The sequence below is a fragment of the Phocoena phocoena genome, chromosome 4 (genome assembly GCF_963924675.1).
Source record: "Phocoena phocoena chromosome 4, mPhoPho1.1, whole genome shotgun sequence".
NCBI classification, from domain to species: Eukaryota; Metazoa; Chordata; class Mammalia; order Artiodactyla; family Phocoenidae; genus Phocoena; species Phocoena phocoena.
This window is the reverse complement of record NC_089222.1, coordinates 64,640,757-64,665,500: the sequence shown is the minus strand read 5'-3', so window position 1 is coordinate 64,665,500 and position 24,744 is coordinate 64,640,757. Positions and strand designations below refer to the sequence as shown.

The window sequence follows — 24,744 nt, the reverse complement described above, 5'->3', positions numbered from 1 at the left end:
TAAAACTGTATGTGATGACTGGAAGGACATGTTAGCCTCGTAAGTAATTCTGTGATAGGAAAAACATCTTGGAAAAACTTAAGTTAAATGAGATAATAAGGAGCACCTTTAATGTTGTTGGGTACGTGAAAGCCAAAGGTTGTGTATGGAAGACACTGTAGGAAAATTAGGCTCCTCTGCTTTAAACTGTCTCTACTTACAAAAACATCCAGACAGGCCAACTATTATATCCATAAAGGAGCAAGTGAGGGAATCGACTTGAAGGTCTCCCCTCCCATGAGAGCTTAGGCGAAGTCTTTAGTTGAAACACCGAGACCTCCAAATATGTTGGTTTAATACTCCCAAAAGTGTTAGGGCAGTAAAAAAAAAAAAAAAAAAAAAATCATATTTCTCTTTTAGAACCTTAGAAACTGGAACTCAAGTTAAAAACCCAAGGTTTGCAAAACGGCAGAATCACCTGGTAGCAGGTAGCAGAAAAAAGGATGAAGTGTAATTTTGAGGAAGCCAATACAAAATCCTTATTGCGATAGGTGGTGAAGTAAAATCCTGTGGATAGGCAGAAGATGAGAATGGAAAATCTTTGATTGGTTTTTCTTAGCCATCAGATTTTATACTGTACTGTTGCCCAGATTCTAGCATTTACACATTTAAGCAGTCTACATGGTAGATGCCAAGATGCACTCAGAAGTATATGGTCATTGCCGCTGAGAACTTGTCTACGCTGAAGCCAGGCTTATCTTTCTCAGAGGGAGGTGGTAATATGACCCCATATTCCTCTCATCTCCTTAAAAAATATTAAAACAGGGCTTCCCTGGTAGCGCGGTGGTTGAGAGTCCGCCTGCCGATGGAGGGGACACGGGTTCGTGCCCCGGTCCGGGAAGATCCCACATGCCGCAGAGCGGCTGGGCCCGTGAGACATGGCCACTGAGCCTGCGCGTCCGGAGCCTGTGCTCCACAACGAGAGAGGCCACAGCAGTGAGAGGCCCGCGTACCACAAAAAAAAAAAAAAAAAAATATTAAAACAGCTTTTCATGGATGGTCTTCTGGATAAGATCCAGACTTTTTAATGCTTCATACAGGCTCAAGGCACCATTAAACCCTCATTTCCTCACTTGTACTTGGCTGCTTTCACTAGCACAGCCATCTTTCTCTTAATATATTTGTTTACCGAACAATACATATCACATTCATGTAAGTTATCTAGCATACTATGAAATGAAAAAATACCCATTAAACTACCGTCCTACCGAAGAACACTCCTAACGCCTTCATTGCCTGGCCAGCCCCTACTTGTTTTCTCAGTAAATCACCTCTTTACTCCAAGAATCTGAAGTTCTCAGGCTGAGTTACATGGTCCCTCTTCTGCTTCTGAGAGCACCTGGGCTCATCTCCATCACTTCCCCTACTGTCCGTATTGTAAGTTACTCCCTGGCTTGTCAGTATCTGCTACAGGAGTATCAGCTCCTTTGGGGCAGCAATGAGGGTTTGACTTCAGTGCTTGTCACAGAGTGAATAGATACTCTAGGATGGGTGGTCACCCCACCCAACTTCCGCCCTTTTTTAAAGGGTTAAATTCAGTGCGGTTTTAATACGTGCACAGGGTAGTGCAGCCGTCACCACAATCCGTTTGAAAACATTTTATCACCTTAAAAAGAAACTCTGAACCCATTATCAGTCACTGCCTTTTCCCCCTCAAACTTCACACACACTCTCTCCCCTTTTAGTTTTAACATTATCAGGTAGAATCCTAAACTGAGGAAGGAGGGCCATTACTCCTTTGCTGTTCCCAACTCCAGATCCAGTCTGAGGGAATGTAATCAAGACACAGTTAACTTGAACTAATGGCAACGAGTTGTCCCTATGAACTTGTTCCTAGGTTTTCTAAGGAAGTAGGAGAGAATTTTCTGAGAATAAAACAGGCAAAACGTACAGGAAGGCACAGGAATGAGACTTGGGGGGCTCAGATCCAGCACTGCATTTATGCTTTAAGGGAAGTCAACCTTCCAAAGCCTGTTTCCAGTAAAAATGTAGATAATAGTCCCTAATCTAATCTCAAAGGGTAATATATGTGAAAACATTCTAGAAATAGTAATGTGCTATCCAGTGTAAGAGATCATTGTTATATTTATTACATGACCCATGAGTAAATGAGAACTAAATAAAAGAGGAGTGGTAGCATGCCCGTCTAGGGAGGGACTTAGAAAAGCAGTAGTCCCATACCCTCGGTTTTTGAAAGGGAAGATTGAGGTTGAGAGCTTGAGACTTGTTAGTGACTGAGCCAAGGCTGGGAGCCAGCCACTCCTGGCTTATGAGCTGGTATCATTGCCACTATGTCCTCCTACTTCCCTCTTCCACATACGTGAGCTGACTCTTGGGCCGGGGAAGGAGAGATTTAACAACCCAAACAGGGATGATTGATTGTATACATCTGCCACCCTTAATCAAGACCATTTGGTTCTTGTAATATTATAATGCATAAAATTCATATAAAGGTAGTCATCAGTTCCTTCAGTGTAGCAGAACCATGGAATGAGTAATGTAAAACTGCAGGTAAGCCAAAACACGGTTCTGTTTGGTTTTGGAACAAACTTAAAATTCCCACACAGCTCTCTGAATTCCTAGCCCTTCAGAGCAAAGCTGTCCTGGGAAAACTGTAAACTTTGGAGGGAACTGAACACATGGTCTGACTCCTGCATCTTTCAATCCTTATATCTTCTTGTAATATCAGGCACCAACCTCAGCATAACCATTGTTTCTAGGCTGTGAGTATAACACAGTGAGGATTTTCTTTTAAAAGAACCTAATATGAGTTTGAAATTCAGATATTCTTTTCAACTGCTAAGCTGTGGTGTCAACAAAACACTTGGCAGGTAACAGGTTCCTACAGTTTATCAAAATAAATCTGAATGATTTGGATAATCAGCTACCAATGAGCCTCTTGGTCCCTGGCTCCCTGAGAGCTTGGTGACTTACAAATATCTCATCCTTCCCTTGGTGCCCTGGCCCCGGCCCACGCCCTGTTCCAGCTGGGCCTCATAAGGTGTGTTTTCTCTCTTCAGGTGGCTGGGGAACGATACGTCTACAAGTTTGTCTGCGACCCCGATGCCCTTTTCTCCATGGCCTTCCCCGACAACCAACGTCCGTTCCTGAAAGCGGAGTCTGAGTGCCACCTCAGCGAGGAGGACACCCTGCCACTGACCCACTTTGAAGACAACCCTGCTTACCTCCTGGATGTGGACCGCTGCAGCAGCCTCCCCTATGCCGAAGGCTTTGCTTACTAAGTTTCCAAGCGGCTGAGCGGCCAAACCCTAGAGCTAGCAGTTCCCATTCAGGCAAACGAGGGCAGTGGTTTTGTTTGTGTTTCTGGCTGTTCCCAAAGCTTGCCCTTTGAGTATTATCTGGAGAACCCAAGCTGTCTCTGGATCGGCACCCTTAAAGACAGATACCTTGGCGGGGGAGTGGGAACAGGGAGGGGCAGAAAACCACCAAAAGGCTGGTGCCTCAACTCTGAACCTGACAAGGTTTCTGGGAAAGCAATTGAAATGGAGCCTCCTTCCCATGGACAATATATGCAAAGCAATACCTTGTTCAGGTTAGTACCCACAAACCAGGACAGAGTGTGTGACAATCTGCATTGATCATGGACTACTAAATGCCTTTACGTAGAAGGGCTCTGATTTGCACAATTTATTGAAAAAGATGTCACAAACCCATAGAAGAGGAGGTAGGCAAAGTTAGGGAGGCTCAAACCATGAAGGGTTACAAATATATCTTAAAACTCAGAGAGCTCTTCCAGCTTAATCTGAAATGTTTCCTCTTGGTCTGGAAAGAAGGGGAAAAAGGATGAACAGCTGTTACCCACTCCATGGTTCTCAAATAAAATAAACCATTGCTACCCTTGGGAACCTTCTGGCCATGTGGTCACCAAGTAGAGCAAGCCCCCTTTCTCTTCCCAGTCACATGGCTGTGTGTGTGGATGGCTTTAATTTTAGGAGAAGGGTGATTAACACTTTTGACAGTATTTTGTTTTGCTTTGATTCGGGGGATTGTTTTGTTTTGGTGGTTGTTTTGGAAAAACAGTTTATAAACTGATTTTTGTAGTTTTGGTATTTAAAGCAAAAAAAAACAAACCTTTTGGTAACTGCACTGCGCCCTTTAAACAGGGCAGTGCCAATTTATGAAGACGCTGCAGCTTGAAAGGGGCTTTGCTGGGGGCGTCCCCTTAGCCGAGTACAAGCCCTCTTTTATTGCCTGCTTTGTGCTTTCTGCACCAGACAGCCTGATGGAACATTTGCACCTGAGTTGTACATTTTTGAGGTGTGCAGGGCAGCCTGGACACACCGTTTAGATTCTATGTGTATAGTCCCCCATGTTCCCTCACATGCCCTCTCTGGAAAGCATATGTACATAATACATGTCATGTCCATTTGAAACCTGGTCACCTGGTGAAAACCCTAGGTAGGGATTCTTCCCTGGGCATGACTGATGACAATTTCCATATCAGTTTGTTTTGTTTTCCTGTTTCTTTAATTTTTGGACTTGAAACCCTGCATATGATTCAATAGGGTTTGAGACTTACGTGCGACACTGACAGGTAAAGCAGTACTAGCATCTTAGTTTCCTGCCACTCTAAAAAAGGTTTTCTCCGATTGCTGTATTATATTGGGAACGTTTTAAATAACCCAGCTAAAGCTATATGAAAGTTAAGCTCAAAGTAGTGGAGAAAGAATTAGAAAGTGGTAGCACCTTGCTGCCTGCTGATAGGATTCTGTGCTTCCCCTGACACCTAGCACACAAAGAATGACTATGCTACTCTTCATATGCGAAGGACAGTGCTTTGAGTTGTTTCTCTATTGATGGAACTGCTCTGTAGTCTCAAACAGTCCCCCTGGTGACCAGGAGCACATTTGTGAAGAGGGTCACAGAGATAAGGGGTGCATTTTATAGCTATGGAAATACAAGATTTTCCTCTCTTGGAAGCTAATTAGCCCACAAAGGTATTGAACCTGTAGCTTGGGCCTTAATTAGCGTTGTATTCTAATCAAAGGACTTTCCAAACCAGTATTTATAGCTTTCTAACCTACACATAGTCTATACATAGATGCATATTTTACCCCCAGCTGGCTAGAGGTTAATTTGTTGTAAATGCTGTATAGGATTTGTTTTTTCCTTTCTTTACTTATCCGGGTTTGGGTTTTGTTGGGTTTTTTTTTTTTTTTTGATGGATTTATGCTGTCTTAGCAAGTATTGAAAAGAATCCTCTGTAGCCTGAGCTCCCCTCCCCTGCTGTAGCCACGTGGCCTGTGCTGTCTCGGGACACAGGATGGCAGCATCACCGTTGCTTTCCCATCGGATTCATGCACCTCCCTGATGGTTTTGTTTCTTTGTTCTTGTTTTTGCTTCTTTCCAGAGTGTGGAAAGTCTACAGTGCAGAAAGGCTTTAACCTGCCAGTTGATTTGAAATACTTTCCCCTGCGCAGGGCCATTTGCATCCTGCCAAGCTGCGTTATATTCTGTACTGTGTACAATAAAGAAGTTTGCTTTCAGTTTACCGAATGCCTGAAACCCGCCTCTTTCTTGCCCTCAGTGGTCTAATCTTGAAGCAAGCAGAAGCCACCTGGCATCGTTCTTCCCCCTCTCAGCTGTTTAGCCTTAGGCCTGTGGAAGTTGATAGTTTGTGTACAACTGCCCCATCGCCTCATCTCTTAAGCTCTGACCATTTGACCCAAGAGAGTAGGAGAGTAGAAAGCAGAGCGGGTTTCGCAGCCAATGGTGAGCAGACACCACCCCCTCTCCTTGAACCCACCTACTTGCCAACTTTCAGTCAACTTTTTTTTTTTTTTTTTTTTGCCGTACGCGGGCCTCTCACTGTTGAGGCTCTCCGTTGCGAGCACAGGCTCCGGACGCGCAGGCCCAGCGGCCACGGCTCACGGGCCCAGCCACTCCGAGGCAAGTGGTATCTTCCCAGACCAGGGCACGAACCCGTGTCCCCTGCATCGGCAGGCGGACTCTCAACCACCGCACCACCAGGGAATCCCTTAGTCTACTTTTTTGAAAGCATAGCTCACGCTTGGGCCCTGGGTTGCATGTAAAAGATCACTAACTAGGCTAGGACTTTGAGTTCCAAGATACATCCTGCTCAGCCCCTTAGATGGATTCTTGGAAAACCAGACAGAAGTTAAGACCACCCATTCCCTAGTTTTCCCTCCCAAAAGGTTTGACCTTAAGGAGTAGAAATTTTACTAATAGTTCCCTCAAAAACAACAACTTAGGAAGGCTTATGGCTGTTTGTTTATTCCAGCCATAGAGCAATAAAAACCTTTCTTCCGAGTTTGAACCATGTTACCGAACCAGGTTCATTCTATCGCCCAGCAAGCCAAAATGCTGGGACACCGAGGTTTGCAGCAGGAAGAGGGCCTAATGGGAAAGCAGCAAAGAGAGGAAACAAGAAATCAAGTCTGGAAACTGCCTCCTACGAGGTAAGGGGCGGGGATATGTATAGGTTTAGGAATCAAGCGTCAGGGCCGACTGAGGCATGGGGAGCATGGGGAAAGGTGATTGGAAAAAGGTGCGGGAATCGAGGTTCTGCGATTATAGGCCTCTGCACATCTTGAGGGTGGAGTTTTCAGCCTTCTGTGTCGAAAGGTCACCCAGCGGACACCGCGCATGCCCAGTTGGAGGGTCCGTGCTCCTGTCCAGTCTTAACCAGCCCAGCTCCAACTAGATACACACAGCTGACTCCAAGTTCCCGAAAATATCTCAGGCAAACATTGTTAAGGCCACGTGCTCCTTGGAGGACATGGCAGGTCTTAAAACAATGTTGATTAGAGAATGCAGGTGAAATGAATTTAACTCATGATTTCGGGAATGCATATATCACTTGGGAAAAGTTTGCAGGGCTCTCTGCAGTATTAGGCCTTTTAGTGTTCTCATTTCACCCTTTTTCTGCACCTTAATTTGGGCTTTTCAAGACTCCTGTTACAGTAGAGAAATGAGTAGATCTTTTTTTCAAGCCTATAACAGAAGGCTTTCTGTGAATTTATCTGCTATATTTCTTTCACTGTTTTACAAGCCCTAAGTGTAGAAACATCTGAGCCTGAATTGGTGCACAGCCGCTTGAATCGAAGCTTGTGAGGAATGAATGTCTGCCACATAAACCCATTGGCTTCGAGAGATTAAGAGATGCTTGGGGAGAAGGCAAGGGAGCCAGGACAAAGCAAGCTCTGCCACTCAGCTTCACCATGATAAGACTTTGACAATCAGCTCCCTATTATTCATGGGCTCATTATCCCCCTGGGCCCATATCCAAATCGTTAACCTAATGCAGGAGGTCACCAAACACTGGGCCTCCCTTCTCCTGTTGGGCACTAGGATAAGAAAGCCCAGAAAATGTGAAGTTTACTCTTCATCGAGGTCCCCTTTCTCGAGCCAAGTCAAGGAAACAATGCTTTTTCAGTTGTTAGATGACAAAGAAGTAGTGTGAGGGCAAAAGAATGCAGTTTTGAGAGCCAGAGTATGTGCAGAATCTAAATTGTAGTGCAGCTGGGACAAATGTAAACTAATGTGGGAGAAAAACACTCACGTACGCAGACAGTTGGAAACCTTGGAGAGACAGTCCGTTGCCCGGTGGTACAGGTGGCTGGGGCTTAGTGTGTGGCTTCTAAAACACAAGCAAAAGGAAAAGAAGCTGGAAAATCATCAGTTTTATCGCATATACAATGTAAGCATTGATCTTATTCAGCACAAGTGTATTGTACTTAGCGGGATGGGGGTGAAAGAGGCACACAGACAAGCCACTGTGTCCTTCTGATCCCAGCAAAGACACCAGTGTCCCATTCGGAAGGGGCCCCTTGAATGACCAGCCTTTACTTAGCTCCTCCAATTTAAGAGCTGGCTCTACACCCAGGCCTTGTTGACCTTGGCAGTGGACCTCAGATAGCTAACGTTTGGATAGCACTTCACGGTTTACACAGTACATTTTCATCTGCATTATCTTTTTGGCAGACTTTCTTAAATGGTAACACTTTGCTGAAATTGAATCTGAAAATATTCACGGCTGTTAGCCTCCAAAATTACTTTTTTGGAATGTTCTCAGTGGCTACTGTGGAAAGAGAACTGGACACTGGGAGGTGGAACATTGGGGCTCTGGCCCCAGTTCAGGGATTGATTGGATTTGACTAGATGATCTCAGAGGGCCATCCTGGCCTAACCTCCTACAGCAGTGAGGGCACTGATGAATTGTTACTTCCCGAATCTCTTAGGAAGTAAAGGAGGAAGGAGTTCCTTGGAAATTCAAAGGGTGTGTGTGTGTGCGCGCGCGCGCGTGTGTGTGTGAGTGTGTAGGCAGATTTAACAGTTAACATCATTCTCACCTTTGAGCAAGCTCTGAAGATTGCTCAGTCCCACCATTAAAGGCATGTTTGTTGATTCCCTAAGCATCCACAGAGCACCTACTAGATGCCAGACACTGCTGGATACTGAAAATAGAGGTTTAGGATGGCATTTTTAAACAAATCCCTGTTCTTGACCTTGTAAATGTTTAAATGCTCTACTCTCCAGCTCCTACTTCAACACTACTGGCATTGTCTTAGTCTGACCACATTGACCAGAGGCCAAGGAGGCTGGGGCATTTATCTACCAATTAATTCCCCTACTGGTTGAGGATCAACCCCAGGGAGGCTAACACTCCAATGTACTTCCTACCAGGAAGAAAAGAAGAGCAGGTATCAGTGTGCTGGGCACTGCTGGCAGGAGACCTGGAGTAGACATCATGGTGTTCGCTATGACCACCTTTAACACTAGCAGGGCTCTCCTGCGTGACCTGGCTTCTTTGTCTCCATACTTAAGGTGGGTGATTCTTTGCTTCCATCATTCCATTAACAAACATATATCAAACATCTGTTGTTCGTGAGACACCGTGATAGACGTTTCCGCAGGGGGTGGGGAGAGGGACCTCGCAGTGAAACCCACCCTCCCCTTAGCTCACAGGCTAGTGGGAGAAACATTTGTCTGCATGAAACTAGAATACAAGTTATAGCATACTGAGTATTACTCACCCAATGAATAGTGCCTGTTCTATGCCAGGTACTGCTCTAGGATCAGTGAAGGGGAAAAAATAGATATAAATCTTTGCTGAGGATCTTACATCTGGGGAAGGGAGCAAAAAAACAAATGAAACAAATAAATGATAGTATTCATTAGATGATGTTAAGTACCACGGAGAAAAATTAAGCAGGAAAGGGATATGCTGAGTGATGGGGATGGGGGTTGCAATTTTAAATAGGAGGGTCAGGGAAGACCTCACAGTTGAGCAAAGACTTGACAATAAATACAGAAGTAGCCAGATGGTTATCTGAAGGAAAAACATGTAGCCAGAGGAAAGAGCAAGGCCGTGAGACTTTGAACATGCTTGGACTATTTATGGAATAGCTAGGCCTGTGACAATGGGTCAGAGGGAGTGAGACAGGGCACAGTAAGAGAGAAAGTCAGAAAAGTAATTGGGGACGTATCATCTAGGGCCCTGTAGGTTTTTTAAGGACTCTGGCATTTACTCTGTCAGTGTTTAGCTGTTAGAGGTCTTGAGCAGAGAAGTGACATAATCTGATTTATATTTCAAAGGATCACTGGTTGCTGAGTTGAAATCAATTGCAGGGGAGTAAGGGAGGAAGCAAGACCAAGGAGTAGACTATTGCAGTAATCCAGGTGGAGCGAGATGGTAGTCTGGACCAGGGCATGAGGAGGTCATATTCCGGATATATTTTTAGGTAGAGCCAATAGGTTTTGGATTGTAGAGTGAGAGGAAGAAAGGAGTCAGTTCCGACTCCAAGGTTTTTGGCCTGAGTACAGGGAAGCGTGAGGTTGCCATTTACTGAGATAGAAAAGCCTGAGGAAGACAAATGGAGGGTGGGAGGAGGGGAAGAAGAGGCACTGTGTTTTAGACAAAATAACTTTGAGATGCCTGTTAGAAATCCAAATGGTAATGTCGACTTGGATATACAAGTCTGGAGTTTAGGGGAGAGATCCAGGCTGGAGAGAGAAATTAGGAGTCATCAGTATGTAAGAGAGTATTTAAAGCTGAGACTGGATGAGATCACTAAGGGAATAGGTCTAGGGAGAAAAAAGAAAGCCCTGAGACGCTCCAAGATTAAGAGGTTGGGGAGATGAAGAACAGAGGAGACTGCAAAAGAGTGTCTGGTGAAGTAGGGGTAACCAGGAGGATATTTCCAGGAGACAGATCAACAGGTACTTCTGATGTGTCAAGTAGGGTGAGGATGGGCACTGAGTTGGCAACAGTGGAGGTCACGGGTAACTCGCACAAGCCATTTCCATGGAGTGAGAGAGATAATAGATAGAACTGATTGATACTACTGGAATCCAAGGGAGGTTTGTGTTTACTCTCAGCTGGGGACAGGGATCAGAGAAAGCTCCATGGATTCCAAAATCCTGGGTTTGGGTTCAGCCCAGTCTCTCTCACTAAGCCCTTCCATTCTCAGATTCTCAAAATCTGAGACAGGCTTAGGAATCCCGGCCAGGTATCCCGCCCAGAAGGTATAGGGTGATCCATTTGAGGATAAAGAAGAGGTGAGGATGCTGTTAACCAACACCTTTCCCATCCCTATGAGATTCTCTTCTTGTTTTGTGCTCTTAAATTTCTTTTTTTGAAATGTTAAGTGTTTTTTAAATAACTTTTTTTCATATTACACAATTAGCATATGTTCTTTGTAGAAAAACAGAAAAAGACATAGCCCAAATTTAAAACTACTCTGAAAACTCAACATGGAGATCACAGTTAACACTTTACTTCATTTCAGATGTCTTTTCTCTGTACTGTTATTCAAATGTGGTTATACTATATATTGTACGTAGTTTTGAAATTTATTTTTTAACAATATATTTTGAACATCTTTCCATATCATGAAATATTCTCCTACAATACCTGCCTGCATGCTATCCCAAAGTACGTATGTAATGTGACATATTTAAGCAGTCCCCTTTACTGGAGGTTAAGGCACCACAAATATATATACAAAACCAAGCCAAGTGATCTTCATCCCCCAAAATCAAATAAACAAAAAATAACAATTTGGGCTTTTCCTAGTGCTTCTAATTAGCAGCCAACTCCTATTAATTTTACCATCTAAATATTTCTCAGACCCATCTCTGTCATCACTGCCATAACCAATTCGCCATCATATCTCACCTGGGCTGTTGCAGTCACCACCTAACAGGTCTCACCACGTCCACTCTTATCCCACTCCCACCCCTTCTCCACATTGTAGTCAGAGTGATTCTTTTTTAAGCTGAAGTCATTCCCCTTCTTGAGACTTTAATGATACCCACCAGAACACCTAAAATTTAAAAAGACTAACAACACCAAATGTTGGCAAGGATGCAATGCTTGTGGGACTATAAAACAGTACAACCACTCTGGAAAACTGTTTGACAATTTCTCTTATTTCTAGAAATAAGTAATATTTTGAGTTTTTAAAATGCTTTTCTGAACACACATTTCCAGTATCTGGTACAGTGAACCAAATGTCCATTTTTGTGTAACTCATGAAGTAGTGGTTTCACCTATGCCATCTCCCTCGCCAAAGTATTAAAACCATTTGACATTGTTCTTCTAAGTCTTCACAACAGCCCTGTGAGGTAGGGGGTATTGGCCCCATTCTACACATGGGGAGGTCTAGGCACAGAAAGTTTTAGTGGCTCCTTGAAAGCCACATGGCATGACAGTGTGGCAGTGCTCCAGTGTTTGGCAATTTCTTATCAAAGTAAATACATATACTCTATGATCCAGCAATTTCAATTTTAAGTATTTATGCATGAGAGAGATAAACATTTGTTCACAAAAAGACCTCTGCAAGAACATTTATATAAGCTTTATTCACACTAGCCACCAAAACAACCCAAATGTCCATCAACAGGAGATCAGATAAACAAGGTGTGGTAACCATAGAACAGAATACTCCTCAGCGATAAAAAAAAATACACTGCCTCCAAGTCCATCCCTAACCTCCAACCAGCTCAACCTCCACACATACTTTAATCCCAATTCCGAGGTCTCCGCAGGTGAAGACAATCTACTAATCCAGCAAATAAGTGAATAATTTTTTTAAATTAATTTACTATTTTTTATTTTTAGTTGCATTGGGTCTTCCTTGCTGCACGCAGGCTTTCTCTAGTTGTGGCGAGCCTGCGCACTCTTCCTTGTGGTGCACGGGCTTCAGTAGTTGTGGCACGTGGGCTCAGTAGTTGTGGTTTGTGGACTCTAGAGTGCAGGCTCAGTAGTCATGGTGCACGGGCTTAGTTGCTCCGCAGCAGGTGGGATCTTCCTGGACCAGGGCTCGCACCCGTGTCCCCTTCATTGGCAGGCAGATTCTTAACCACTGTGCCACCAGGGAAGTCCTAAGTGAATAATTTTAATTGCCTGACCTTCCTAGATATGTTCTTTTCTACCATTGTATACTTTTTCAGCACTCACTATCTTTTTTTCGTAGCACGTCTCATAATTCTGAATTATTCACTTATTTGAAAGATTAGTTGATTGTCTTCCCCAATAGACTATAAATTCCATGAAGGCAGGACCATATCTATTTTGCTACTGCTTTCTCTCCAACACAGAGTAGATGACCGTAAAATATCTATTGAACAAGTAAATACAGTAATATGCATCTTTATTCATATATGACTTTCAGGATAAATTCCTAGAGGATAGATTGTTTGGGCAAAGTGTAGGCACATTTTAAGGTTATTTATGTGAACTGCAAAAGACCCACCAAAAAGATTGTATTAATTTGTACCTGTATCAGTAGGGGACTACCTGGTTCTTACAACCTCTGTCTACACTGGGCATTATTTACATTTACACATCTATTTACCATTCCTGTCTCGTCTTTCTTTATTCATATGTTATTTATTGAGCACCTGTTACATACCATGTACCAAGGTGGATGAATTAGATCAGTAGTTTTCACATTTTTTGCTTGCATACCCTCTAAAAGAATTTTGAAAAACAAGGCACCCTTTAGCACTATTTTAAGTTAACATTTAATATTTTCCATCACATTGTTAAAAGTTGAAAAGTATATAATTTCCAATATACACCAGCAATGAAATTACCACCATCACTAAATTACCACCATTAACTATCACCAAAATACAGAATCTCTTCCTTAACAGAATTTTGTCATTCCTTTTTATTCTTGAATCCATATTTCCATGTGTTCCCACCCCCCAAATTTTATCCCAATATATTTTTATGCTTGGAAGTTTTTATCCTGTTTTTATATCTTACTTATCATATTTGTACACAACAAATTATTTTAAATAATTTCCTTTGATGATAAGGCTTTACAAGTTAAATATTATTCTGTATTGAGAGATTATTATAACTATTAGTTCATAATTGATCAAGACAACATAAATATATAGCCAAATCTGATGTATAATTATGAAACAGAAAAAGTAAAAATTTATCAGAAATAAATCTCTCAATGATCTCATCAGAATGGGAGTGTTGTTTTTTCCATTTGTTCATTGCAAGAATGAGATAGGGTTTAGCATCAATTCTATTCCTGATTTTCAATTTCAAGTAAGTGCTAAGAAATATCATGTGACAGAGTGCTAGCAGTCCACCAAAGTCATTTTTCTTCTTCTCTCTTGGTAATAAGATTGCAGCCAGATATCTGGCTGGACTACATTCTCCAGCATCCCTTGTAGTTGGCAGTGCCGGTTGTCAATTTATTGCCTCTCAGCTCAAATTTGTCCTTTTTGTTTGCTCTGTGAAATGGATCTGGGCCCTTTAAACATCTTTCCTTTGCTAGATGGCACTGAAGCTTTGTCAGTAGAGGGCACTGGTGTGACATTAAAGGAGAAGAGGGTTTACTTCCTAGATCCTGTGTGCAGACTGCTGATGTGACCACAGCTTCCCCAGTGTCCAGCTACTGCAGTGCACAGCAGTCAGCTTCCAGCAGTTTTCTCTGGCACCACTTATCTTGGGTGATTTTGTAGCAGAGTGCCTCTGCCCCCTGCCATGCTCATAGCTTCTCCAGCGCCTGTGAGGGCTCCTGCAATGCACAGTAGCCAGCAGCACCCAGCAACGAACAGCTCCCCTGGCATCATACCCTCCCAGGCAGTTTTGTAGCAAAGTGCCTTGAGCAGTTTTCTGTGGCATCCAAAAGGGTGGATTTCCATCAAGTTCCACCAGCCAGACATTCCTCTGCCTTTCAATGAGCCATAGCCATGACGTCTACTGCAGTTTTACATTGTCCAAGCCCTGCACATTCCAAAAAAAGCTTGGCCTTTGCCTGGCTCCTGGGAATTAACCTCTAAGTCCTTGGAATATTCTGCTTGAGAAGGGTAACTTTGTTTAACTAGGACCTTGGGCCATGCTGGCAGTCTATGCTAACAATGTGATTTATGTGGAGAGTGAGGGGAGGCCTTGGACCTCACAGTATCAACTGACCTCTGGAAGGACTGGAGACTGAGTAAGTAAGGTCACACATGTGGGCAGTGAGCCTTGGACAGCAAGGCTCAGGTGAGGTTCCCTCATTGGCAGTACTTTATAAATGTTTTCACACATCGTTGCTGAGAGAATTAAATTCTGTCCATATGACTCCACTGGGAGAGGACAAGTGGAAGCTTGTATCTGGTCTCCCCTGGACTCTGCCCTAGTGCCTTTTTCCTTGCTGATTTTAATCTATATACTTTCACTCTCATAAACCATAACCCTGAGTACAACAGGTTTTCTGAGTTCTTTGAGTCCTTCTCACAAATCATTGAACCTGAGTGTGATTTCGAGGGCCCTCAAATACACCTCGCCAACAAGGGTGACTCAGCCCTGAGGGTGGAGAAGGAGGGACGCTTCCATGGGCACCCTATCTCAGCTCTGTGAGTAGTATCTGTTCTTTATCTGCTATTGCTTTACTTCTGAACTGCCAGTCTCTTGTTATTCCAATCTCCTGTTACAGTTAATAAATTCTTCCTATTCAGATTACTTCATGGTTTCTCTCGACTGGACCCAGATAGTTACAGTGGTCATGTCACTTTGTTCTCACTGAGGGACAATAACGTGTGCTATTTCTGGGCTAGGGCTATTAAGAAAGCATGTGTACTTCCTCCATGCTCTCCTCCAGTTGGAGAAGCCAGGGTCTCTGATTCACCACATGCAGAACGCCTGCCAATTAAGAAATAACCTTGGTGATGTTTGAACCATGTTTGAGTCCATTTGTAACAGCAGTTTAACCAACCCCAACCAATATACCTTGTTCACTTAAACAAGTACTTAGGAATGGAAGGAGTTGGAAGGAGTTGTGTGTATGTGTTTTTTAATAGAAATGCCATTCCATTCTTGGAAGTCTTTTCAAGTTATATGCCAAAATTCACATACTGATCTTTCATCAGAAATTATTTTAAATGATCTATCAACTAACAGCTCCTTAGGTCTATTGACAACAATTTAACTTACAAAAGTAAAAATTACCAGTTACTAGAATCTAATCATTTTCTCAATTTCTCATGAGTATACCAAAAAAGTTTTACCAAGACTTAGCTACCAAATGCCTCTACATCAGTGGTTTTCAAAGTGTGGATTTCAGACAAGCCGCGTTAGCATCATCTGGCAACTTGTTAGAAATGCAAAGTCTCAGGCCCCACCCCAGGCCTGCTGAATCAGAAACTCTGGGGGTGGTACCAGCGGTCTGTGTTTTACCAGCAAGACCTCCAGGTGTTTCTGATGCATGCTCAAGTTTGAGAATCACTGCTGCCCATTATGTCTGTAATTCTTTCACCTGGACTTGTACCTAATAGTACTTATAGGAAACTGATAGTTTCCAAAAGTTGAAATATGGATTTCAACATATCTTTGCCATTTGTTTTAGGTATCTGTTAGTGCACAACACTATTACCACAAACACAGTGGCTTAAAACAGCACACATTTATTTTCTCCCAATTTCTGCGGGTCAGGAGTCCAGGCATGACTTAACTGGCTCTTCTACTTCAGGGTCTCCCACGGCTGCAATCAAGGTGTCAGCTGGGACAGAAGTCTCATCTGAGGCACAACGGGGACAGGATCCACTTCTAAATTCACGTGGTTGTTGGCAGCATTTAGTTCTTTGCTGTCTGCCAGCTAGGGGCCACCCTCAGCTCCTTGCCACACGGGTCTTCCCAGTATGGCCACTTGCTTCTTCAACACAAGGGAGTCTCTCCTAACAAAACTGGTGCTACAACCTCATCTAACATAATCACATTAACACAATCACTCAATCCCATCATCTTTGCTGTATTCTCTTGGTCAGAAGCAATCCCAAGGTCCCACACCCACTCAAGGGGGCGGGGGAGGATGACACACAGGCAGGAATCCTAGGAAACAGGGATCATGGGTGCCACTTCATACTCTGCCATATTACTCAATATTTTTAGTTTAAATGCTTTTGTTTTATCGCATGCTTTACCTCTATTTTATCAAAACTTCAGAGGTTCCATTTAGATCATTCAGTACTAAACATTCTGAAAAATGTTTACTAGGACACCTCTGGCAAAGCTGGGCCTCATGTTCAAACCTATCATCCAAACCTGACTATGTACTACTTTTTGTCAGAGTCTGATGTCATTTTTCAAATCAAATAAATGTGTTAGGAAAAATTTTAAGAAACAATATAAAAGCTTGGAATAATATATTTTGTAGCACATAATGTAAGAAAGATTACTAAAAGCAGTCAGGTCAAAATCAAACTGATGCAGAGCAAATATAATTAATCATATTGGAGTTATCAAAACAAGATAATAATGGTAGTATTCATTATCTTCTAATTACCCAGTGTGATATGTGGCTAAAGTTATCAATTATTATTAACGGGATGGCTATTACTGAAGGCAAGTAATGTGTACTTCACACTTCAGTCAATGTGTGTTCGTGTGAATATTGTGGAATATTCTAGTGGAAAGCTTTTGGGGATAATGCAATAAAATAATGCATTAAAAAGCCAAAATAGCTCCATTTATTTCATTAGACATTATGATTAAATTTCCCATGTATTTAATTTAAAAGAAAGGTATATATGTTGCAAAACTAACTAGTCTGGCAGCTAGCATATAATTTTACTTTTTGTTAATAGGAGCTGGAAAATCTTATAAGCTGAAATAAAATGAGTATTGACTATAATCGTAATGCACATTTCACAATATGATTTGACAAAATAGGTTTTAACTGTTTAATCGAATGATGCACACCAAATTGCAAGCACATGAGATTTTTATATAGAATACATTTTTGTGTGCTTCTATGAAAGGTACTTTATTTCCTTTGCAAATTTGATTTTTTATTTCAAGTCTATGAAAAGCTGTAAGAATCATATAATGAACACATGTGAATATTTAAGTTCATCTATCCTCCTGCCTATGTATGTACTTTTCAATGAAAAGTGAAAAGTGCAAGCTCTTGAGTGAAACGACATTCTCTGAGCCTATTGTCTAGTAGGAAGTCTCACAAGCTGAATTTGATGATTTCTCATGATTGCGTTCAGGTTAAACATTTTTGACAGGACTGCTACTTAATGTGTTATTGTGTGCTTCCTAGCACATCACCTCAAGAGGCACGTGATGTCAATTTGCCCCGATGTAACTGATGCTGAGTTCGGTCACTTGGTTAACTCAGAGATGCCAAAAAGTACTTTTTCCCTACTCGTAATTAATAAGCAGCCCATTCCTCAGCTAAATTTCGCCTAATTGTTTTATCATCCTCTGAAAATCTTGCCTGAATAAATAAATATACCCATTGGCCATTGTCCAATGTTGATTTTCTGGCATGCCTTGAAAGATGAGTAGATCCAGAAAACTTTGCAGATACATTTTAAAAAATTAGCATCCTTAATCTGCATTGCTTCAGTTGTTAGAAAGGCTACTCCGTCCCGTTAGTGAGTGTTGAGAATAGGAATGAGTGTTGACGATAGCTGAAAAGAATTCCCTCTTTCTTAGGTCAGGTCCCCCAGAAGTAGAGCCTGAGATTGGGATTTGCACAAGTGACTTATTGGGAAGTATTCTCAGGACAGGAGGAGTAAAGGCAGTAGGAAAGGGCATGGGAGAAAGCTAAGCAAGAATGCTCTAGAACACAGTCTCACTTTGAGAAAAGAGAATTGGCCTTTTTTAATGCCACGCCCACCAGTCAGTCATTAGCAGCGTCTGGGGTGGCCAGGGGGCATAGCCTCCATGGTGGGAGGCCTCCTATTTGGTCAAGAATGATTCTCTGAAGAAGGGGGTAGCCAAAAACAGTTACCAGCCAACACTCACAGCAACATTCAAATTCAAAATGTTTTTAAACATTGAGCTAACTGAACAAAAGTTATCTGAAAACAAATTTCCTCTAATTTATGAAACTTAGAACAGATAAATAGGTCAATGGAACAGATTAGAGGGATATGCTTATATCAGAATTTTATATATGATAAAAAACATTATTTCAAGTTAGCGGATTTTTTTTCATTTAGAGGGTCTTCTGTTAGCAAGTGAAAACTCCAGCTGTATATGTGTAAATTGGCTCAGATCACTGACAAGTCCAGGGGTAAGACACAGTTGGATCCAGAGGCTCAGATAATTTCATCAGTACCTAGTCTCTATCACACACACTCTGCTTTTCATTGGGTTAGTTTCATTCTTGGGCTACACATGGTGGTAGTCCCTGAAAGCCCAGGCTTGCACTTTTACAGCTTCAAGTCCAACAGTAAAAGACTATCTCTTCTGAAATAATACCAATAAGAGTCTTAATGCTGAGTCATCTTGACTCTGATCGTCTTAGCTTGGGTCATGCCCCAGCCCTGAACCAATAACCATGGCCAGGGAAATGATACCAAGGTTGATTTATATACCCAACCCTGGAGCAGGAGCTAGCATCAGTTCCAAACAAATCGTATGGACTGAAAGGTGGTTCCCCGAGGAAAATCGAGGGCCTGTTATTAAAAGAGTCAAAGGACTCTGGGCAGGCGGCAGATAAAACAGATGTTTCCTATAAACTGATTATTCAGTAAAGATGCTTAGACATCTGATAAGCCATCTGAAAAGACTAAGGTTGGGGAGTGAAGGGAGGCACCTACTTACTCTTTACATCAAAATAAATTCCAGATGATTTTTAAAAATTTTTATGTAAAAAACAAAACCACAAAACTACTGGAAGAAAGCATGACTAAATAATTTTAAAAGCTGAGAGTAAAGATAGCCTATTTAAGCATGATCCAAAACACGGAAACCATAGTGGATAATATTGATAAAATTTGACCACGTAAAACCTTAAAAGCTTTTGTACATCAAAAAATCATACTGAATGAGATAAGAAAGATCCACAATGAAGATATAATAGTTATGAAAATCTATACACCAAGTAATATAACAACCATTACATACCATAAATTATAAAAGATACAAGAAGAAATAGACACAAACACATTAGTAGGAAAATTTACCTCTCTCAGTGATGACAGGTCAAGTGGATAAACAATGATAGATAAGATCATATATATACATAATTATTAGTAAGGAAGTCTGATAGATAAAATTTCAACTCTGTACCCTGAAAAAAAAGAATACTTTCTCCAGCCCCCGCAAGGGCCCATGAAACATTCACAAAACTCAACTAAGTGTTAGGCTGTAAGAAAGCATTCTCAGATCAATGTATAATAAAACCAGTAACAATAAGAAAATCAGAAAATAAAGACACTTCCACCTTCAGAAAATAAAAAGAATGTTAAAGTTCTGTCTTAAACATTTCTTAGGCTTAAAGGAGAATAACAACTAAGTGTGTAATCTATCTAGAAACAATAATAATGAAAACAACATATCAGAACCTAGAGTTAAAGCAACGTGCAGAGGAGATTCCATACCTTTATTTGTACTGATAGAGAAGATAGAAGAGAAATTAATTTAAGCATATGACTCCAAAATTATAAAAAGAACAACAAAATAAAGAATAGAAAAGTAGAAAGAAAAAGAATAAACCAATGTGTTAGGAAACTGAAAATAGTAGAAATAAGAATAAATCAAGATGAAATGAATAAAAGAAAAAAATAATAAAGTAGCTTAAAATTTAACCAATCTTATCAAGAAAAAAAAGTGTATGGCACATAGAATGACCTCCTGAAGATGTCCACACTCTAATCCCTAGAACCTGTGAATATGTTACCTTCCATGGCAAAAGGAACTTTGCAGATGTGATTGGGGTGAAGGACATGAGGATAGGGGGAGTTATCCAGGTGGATTCAACCTAACCCATGAGTCCTTAAAATCAGAGAGCCTGGGCTTCCCTGGTGGCGCAGTCGTTGAGAGTCCGCCTGCCGATGCAGGGGACACGGGTTCATGCCCCGGTCTGGGAAGATCCCACATGCCGCAGAGCGGCTGGGCCCGTGAGACACGGCCGCTGAGCCTGGGCGTCCGGAGCCTGTGCTCCGCAACGGGAGAGGCCACAACAGTGAGAAGCCCGTGTACCGCAAAAAAAAAAAAAAAATCAGAGAACCTTTCCTGGTTGAGGCCAGAGAGAGAGGTAACAATGGGTGATGGGTCAGAGAGACATGTGAGACTTTGTCCTGCCATTACTGGCTTGAAGATGAAAAGAAGAGACCATAAGCCAAGGAATGCAGGCAGCCGCTAGAAACTGGAAAATGCAAAGAATCTGCTTCTCTCCTAGAGCCTACAGAAAGGAACACAGCCCTGTGGACATCCTGATTTTTAGCCTGATGACGCCTAAGTTGGACTTCTGACCTACTGAAATATAAGATAATAAGCCACTATGTTTGTGGTAATTTGTTACAGCAGAAAAACAACAACAACAACAAAACTGATACAATGAGAAAGTGAAAAGAAACTTCACAAAATAAGAAATGACAAGGGAGAAATCAACCAAGCATTAGAGAAAATTTAAAAATCATGAAACTAATTTGTTAATTCTATGCAGATAACTTTGGAAGCCTGAATGAAATGAATACATTTCTAGGAGAATACAATTCTCTAAAATCAACCCCAGAACAGATATAAGATAAAAATAGACCAATTTCCAGAAAAGGAGGTGAGAAATTTATCAGAGAGCTACTCCCTCAAAAAGCAGCACACTCACAGAATTTCACAGGGAATTTTTACCAGCCGTTCGAGGTGATAATGCCAATGTTATTTAAACTGTTCCACAGCTTAGGAAAAAAAAAAAGAAACCTTGTAAATGTTTTTCATAATAAGAATATAATATCGATACACATAAATAACAAACTGAATACACAAAAGATATAAATAAATCTAATTTATAAATATGGGTGCAAAAATCATAAATAAAATATTAACAAATAGACCCAGCAGCAGTTTTTTTTTTAATTTTTAATTTATTTATTATTTTTGGCTGTATTGGGTCTTCGTTTCTGTGCGAGGGCTTTCTCTAGTCGCAGCAACTCTTCATCACGGTGCGCAGGCCTCTCATTGTCGCGGACTCTCTTGTTGCGGAGCACAGGCTCCAGACGTGCAGGCTCAGTAGTTGTGGCTCACGGGTCCAGTTGCTCCGCGGCATGTGGGATCTTCCCAGACCAGGGCTTGAACCTGTGTCCCCTGCGTTGGCAGGCAGATTCTCAACCACTGCGCCACCAGGGAAGCCCCCAGCAGCAGTTTTAAAAAAATAATAATAAAGCCTGGGACTTCCCTGGTGGCACAGTGGTTAAGAATCCGCCTGCCAATGCAGGGGACACGGGTTCGAGCCCTGGTCCAGGAAGATCCCACATGCTGCCACAGAGCAGCTAAGCCCGTGCACCACAATTAGAGCCTGTGCTCTAGAGCCTGTGTGCCACAACTGCTGAGCTCACATACCACAACTACTGAAGCCCATGTGTCTAGAGCCCGTGCTCCACAACAAGAGAAGCCACCACAATGAGAAGCCTGCACACCGCAATGAAGGGTAGCCCCTGCTCGCCACCGCTAGAGAGAGCCCACGTGCAGCAACGAAGACCCAATGCAGCCAAAAATTAATTGATTAAAAAAATAATAATAAAGCCTATGTGAGTTTTACTCTGAATGCATGGATGGTTCAATACTAGCAAATCTATCAGTATAATTTATATTAATAGACCTAAGAGGAAAAATAATATGATAGACACTGAAAAGGTATTTGACAAAAGTAAAAGAGCATGCATTTAAATCACTAATAAACGTAGAAGGAATGAAGGAATTAGAAACTCATCATTTGGCAACCATTATGGTAATATAATTAATTCAAGCTAAGAACCATCAGTGGGTGCTAAAATTAGTATGTGAAGAGTTTGAGGGCTAACAGGATATTTGCAAAGTCTCAGGGTATCTCCCCAAAGATACTTACTAATTACAATGGACAAAGTAGAAACTTTATAGTGGAAAAACCTGTTAACACCACCAAGGGATGAACATTGATATCACCGATAATAGGACAAATCAACCTCCTGTGCCTCTTGGTCTGATGCACTGAGAAAACACAGCATCACTTTTGTGGTATTCCTCCCAAAGAAGTATAACCTTATTCAAATCATAAGGAAACGTCAGACAAACTTAAATTGAGGGATTTTCTACAAAAACAACCAAACCAAAAACAAACAAACAAACAAAAACCCCTGGCCACTACAGTTTTTAAAATGTCAGTGTCATGAAACACAAAGAAAAAACTGAGGAACTGTTCGATTTAAACAAAAAAACAAAAAAACTTCTAAAGAAGCATGACAGATGAATGCGAAGCATGATCCAGAATTTTCCTTTGCTATAAAGGACATTATTGGGACAGTGGGTAAATCTGAATACGTTCTGCAGATTAAATAATATGTTAATATTAATTTTCTTATTTTGATAATTGTACTTATATTTATAGAAAATTAAGTATTTAAGGGTAAAGGAGCATCCTATGTGCAACAGTTCAAGAAAATATATATAAGAATAAATCCATGTGTTAGAAAACACATTGGCAAAATAGTGGAAATAAGAAGAAATCAGACATAATGAAAGAAAGGGAAAAATAAAATATTTATAAATATAAACATGTGTATGCATTTATATTAAATTAGAGAGAGGAAGCAAATATAAAATGCAAACATTTGGGAAATCTGGGTGAAGAGTATGTGGGAATTCTTTGTACTATTTTTGTAATTCTTAAACAGCTTTGATTGTGATGAGGAAAGAGAGAGAAGTTGGTCAAAGGTTGGGGTTTTTGGGGGGTTGTTTTTTTTTTTTGGTTTTTTGAATGACAGAAACTTGAGCATACTTAAATACCAATGGGAAGATGTCGGTGGAGGGGACAGCATGAAGAATGGGGGAGAGAGAGCAAGAGGGTGAGAAAGAGAAAAAATGAAAGAGAATAGAGAGAATGAGGAAATGACTGTGACTGTGAAAATAATACACATTCCATACGTGTAGAATACATGTAGAATGCAGAACGGTTTATATAAATACAAACACAAATCACTCATGCTGTTAAGACCTAACCACCAAGGCTCACTGATGGAGGCATTTCAGGTGCAGGCAGGCTAAGGGGAGGCCGGGAGCACAGAGGCATGCAGGAGACTCCAGAGGGCCTCTAGGCCTACTCCCTCATTTCTTAGATGAGGAAACTAAGGCTTGGAGACATGAAGTTCTTTAGATTACAGAGTTAGTTAATGTCAAACATCATTTTCTAACCCCCAATTCAATGTTTTATAGGACCTATCGCTGAAGTTGTCAACCAGGGGAGGTACTGTCCCCTTGAAGCCATAGCAGATGTGTAGGAGCCTTTTTGATTGTCATAAGACAAGGGGATGCTACTGCCATTTAATGGATGGGGAACCGATGTTAAACTTGCTACAGTGGCCAGGAAGACCTGAACAATGAAAAGATCACTGTCCAAAACACCAAATGCCCTTCTGTCAGGAAAACTTCCAGGAGCTGTGCCTAGAAATCTGACTTCTGGGATCAAGGTCCAGCCCACCATTACTGAGCTATGTGACTGGGCAAGTCACCAATCCTTCTCATTCATCTTGAAAATGAGCATTTTATACCTGATGGAAATTCACATCCTTCAGTCTTTGACTTGCCCAAATTCTGTCATCACATGTGCTTGGCCCCTCAGAGAAGGCCAACAGTGGCCATGAGCTGATTCTGCCAATGACACACAGGTATAGACAGAGTAAATCCCAAAACCCTCCACTTTGTAACCTCCTTGGGCTGGGCTGGTTCACAGATTCACTAAGCTGGGCATCTAGCATCTTAGATGGTAACTGTGCTCTTGTTTGTAAAACTCTTTTTAGGTACAAAGCATTTTCACCTGCATGATTTCATTCAATCCTCCCATTAACCTCTTGACATCATTATTTCTACAACTCCACTTTAATAAATGAGAGAAACTAGATTCAGAATACAAATGATTTGCCTGAGATAACTAGGTCAGTAATTGAAAGATGGAGCTGGGACGAAGCCTTGTCTCCTGAGGCCAAATTCAGAGCTCTTTTCAGGTCCACTCCCCACTGCCCCCCATTGCCTTGTGGACAAGTGCCAGTCTTGGACCCGCTCCCTTTGGTCAGGCTGGGCAACAACCTCTCTTCTCCATCCTCCTTCTCTCAGACCAGATCAGAAATCAACTAAAGAACAAACAAGAGGACCACAGGCTTGTTCTCAGCTTCCTTACAAAACAGCTTTCTGACACCAGTGATGGGATGCACAGCTGATTTGAAAGGTAGTCAGCTCTGTAACTAGGGGTGTTTAAGGAGACATTGGAGGACTCTCCAGCAAAG

The 24,744-nt window shown here is 41.6% G+C and overlaps 1 protein-coding gene across 2 annotated transcripts in view; it reads left to right on the top strand.

Moving 5' to 3' along the window:
• The window catches only part of ETV5 (ETS variant transcription factor 5), a 56,718-nt gene extending 51,167 nt beyond the window's left edge, over window positions 1-5,551 (top strand). Inside the window, exon 13 of one of the 2 annotated variants that reach the window (XM_065877071.1) lies at window positions 3,060-5,551. In XM_065877071.1, coding sequence (XP_065733143.1) covers window positions 3,060-3,281 — 222 coding nt within the window. In that variant the 3' untranslated portion in view covers window positions 3,282-5,551. The remainder of the gene's footprint in view (window positions 1-3,059) is intronic. The other variant, XM_065877072.1, reaches the window with a different exon arrangement.
• The last annotated feature ends 19,193 nt before the right edge of the window (window positions 5,552-24,744 follow it).